Source organism: Drosophila guanche, unplaced genomic scaffold (genome assembly GCF_900245975.1).
Source record: "Drosophila guanche unplaced genomic scaffold, DGUA_6, whole genome shotgun sequence".
NCBI classification, from domain to species: domain Eukaryota; kingdom Metazoa; phylum Arthropoda; class Insecta; order Diptera; family Drosophilidae; genus Drosophila; species Drosophila guanche.
In genome coordinates, this window is record NW_022995754.1 from 4234927 (window position 1) to 4237407 (window position 2481).

The 2481-nt window shown below is 43.6% G+C and overlaps 1 protein-coding gene across 1 annotated transcript; it reads right to left on the bottom strand.

Annotated features, from left to right (window-relative positions):
• Positions 1–865: 865 nt before the first annotated feature.
• On the bottom strand, positions 866–1635 carry LOC117589137. Its single transcript, XM_034280822.1, has one exon. The coding sequence runs from the start codon at positions 1514–1516 to the stop codon at positions 1151–1153; it is 366 nt and encodes a 121-aa protein (XP_034136713.1). The 5' UTR covers positions 1517–1635; the 3' UTR covers positions 866–1150.
• Between the last annotated feature and the right edge of the window lie 846 nt (positions 1636–2481).

Genomic DNA, 2481 nt, shown 5'->3' on the forward strand with positions numbered 1-2481 from the left:
GTTGTAAGACAAATTATAGGTAGAAGCTGTCTAAGATAACAGAACTTATAGATACAAGACGTGCAAGATAAAAGATGTGTTCGAGTGAGAGATAAAAACCCAACCAACATAAACCCGTCTCTGATTATTCTGTTTTCTGGCAGTTCTTAAAGTGCTAAGGCTCAGCTTTTTGCTCAATCAGGCTAGAAATTCATTGGTAGAAGGAGTATCCTAGATTGAAACCACAGTTAAAACATATCTTTAACCTAGATATAAGTTATAGCAAACCCCACTGAAGTGTCTGTTATATGTGAGTGAAGAAAGTATTGAAAAATCTCTAAACAATCTCTAAAAAATCCCTAAATAATTATATTCTGGAAGGCCAAAAGCTTATTATGAGTATTCTCGATCTCTTACTCTGGTTTTTTCTATTTCCCCACAAACATCCCCTCACATTTAAAGCCACCCAAAAAAGTCATATACCCCCTCAGAAGTTGCTCTTTTTGTGTGAGAGTATTTGCAAATTACTCGAGCATATTGCCTGACATTGTTGCCGTTGCTGTTGCTGCTGCTCGACACTGCCTGTGAGTTCTCTTCCCTACTTTGTGATAAATTCGATGCCATTTAATGTTGCAGCTACACCCACGCGATCAGAGAGAGCCACCCGCGCTCAAGATAATTTTTCAAGCAGCAGCAGGCGCCGCCAGCGCCATGGCGACTCGAGGACACGACTCTTGGACTCGACTGTCGCCAAGTGGCGGAGTCCCAGATCAGACTACAACTAGGCTGAGCAAACGCCACATCAATCACAGTGCCTGCAGGGCACAGATTTTTCCACTTTTCTCTGGTTTCTCCTTTGTTTTTTTTTTTTTTTTTGCATGAATTTTTTATTAATGGCCAAAAGTGCGCTTTTGTTTGGTTATAAAAAATATGTAGAAATATAACTGGTGCATATATTAATGATTAATCAAAGAAGACATTTGGATATATTCGAATGAGTGTAGGTGTGTGTGTTGGTGGGATTATGATTATATATTGTATGCTGGGTGATTGCTGTCTGAACTCTGTTGTGTGGCTGACAATTGGCTCATTGTGCTGACATCATACTGTGGGTCAGAAGTGGATGTCAGTGGATCTCCCTAGGGATCCAGGCTTTAGGGAGCTTCGTCCTCTAATTGGGATTCAGCTTAACTTCAGCTGTGGCCGCATTGAGGCGCGAGTGTGTGGGCAAATTGCGCTCCTTCTTCTCCACGAAGATCTGGTAGTGACCCTCGCCATAGCCAAAGCCGTGCATGCTCTTGTGCATGGCATCGGGTATGAGCTTGAAGCCGCCACGTCGCTCCATCAGTGGGGAATCCTCCGCCAGCTGCTCCTCCTTGTCCTTCTTCTGCTCGCATTCACAGTCCGGCTTGGGGCAAGTTGCGGTGCGATTCTCGATAATGCAAAAGAGCTGCAGACACTTGCGCATCACATAGATCATCAGCAGGATGATCAGGTTGGTGGCAAACAGATGTTTGCGCGGCGCTAGGAACAACATCCTTGGCACTTGGGCACTGGGTCTATAGCTATCACAGACACAACTCACACACACACAAACGACTTTCCTGGTTCTACGTATACGGATGGCTGACAATCACTGCTGACAGATGACGACTGAATGAGGGATCTTGGATCTGCCACGGGGTTTATATGCTGCTGCTCGATGGCCAGCTCTACCTAACCTTAGGTAGATGTACCACCCACCCATCCCTTTGTGGGTTTCTTATGGGTCTGACTGTACCCGCCAGGCCATATCTACTATGTGGCTAGTCCTTCAGATTACCTAATCAACGCGAAGGCGACGGTTAAACGACGGTGTTTATGATTTTTGCGGAAAATGTTCACATCGTCAGGCAGCGACACGACGCACATCAGCCACAAATGGAAAACACAGCAGACAGTTTGCTCTTCCACAGAAAGAAGAAGTTGCAAAGAAAGACAGGCACACACTCGCAGAAATATCCGAGTGAGCATTGAGGATTTTCATATGCAAACAAATGTATGTAAATATGTACACAAATAAGTACTAAAATGGGAATTAATTCGGTGTAAAAATATAGTGATTCAAGTGAATATCTTCTTAAATAAAAGTTTCGATTGTATTTAATGTACTTAAGACATAATCTTCCTATGGGAAACCCACTGGAAATTTCATGTTTACTTTTCCATTTTGCACTCTGCCATTGATTCATCTTTACTCCAGTCAAATATTCCCTATACAAGGAGTTAGAGTTAGTTTCACAGCAGCATTGTAAATATTCTGAACTTTCTTTCACTTTCCTCACATAACTCCCCTTCCCAGCTCTGCCTTTTCTCAGTGCACTTTTTACACTGCCGCCTGCTGCATCCTTTTTTCACGTTCATGCAACTGCAGCAAACTGAATTTCCCGCTCACGACCCTCCTGGCATTGTCGCTGAGGCGCCTCCATGTGCTTCGATTGCTGTGAAAAAAAGTGGCATAAA

Bases quoted from the DNA above. Each gene is read 5' to 3' on its own strand.
- LOC117589137 (XM_034280822.1), bottom strand. From the start codon at position 1,516: ATGTTGTTCCTAGCGCCGCGCAAACATCTGTTTGCCACCAACCTGATC.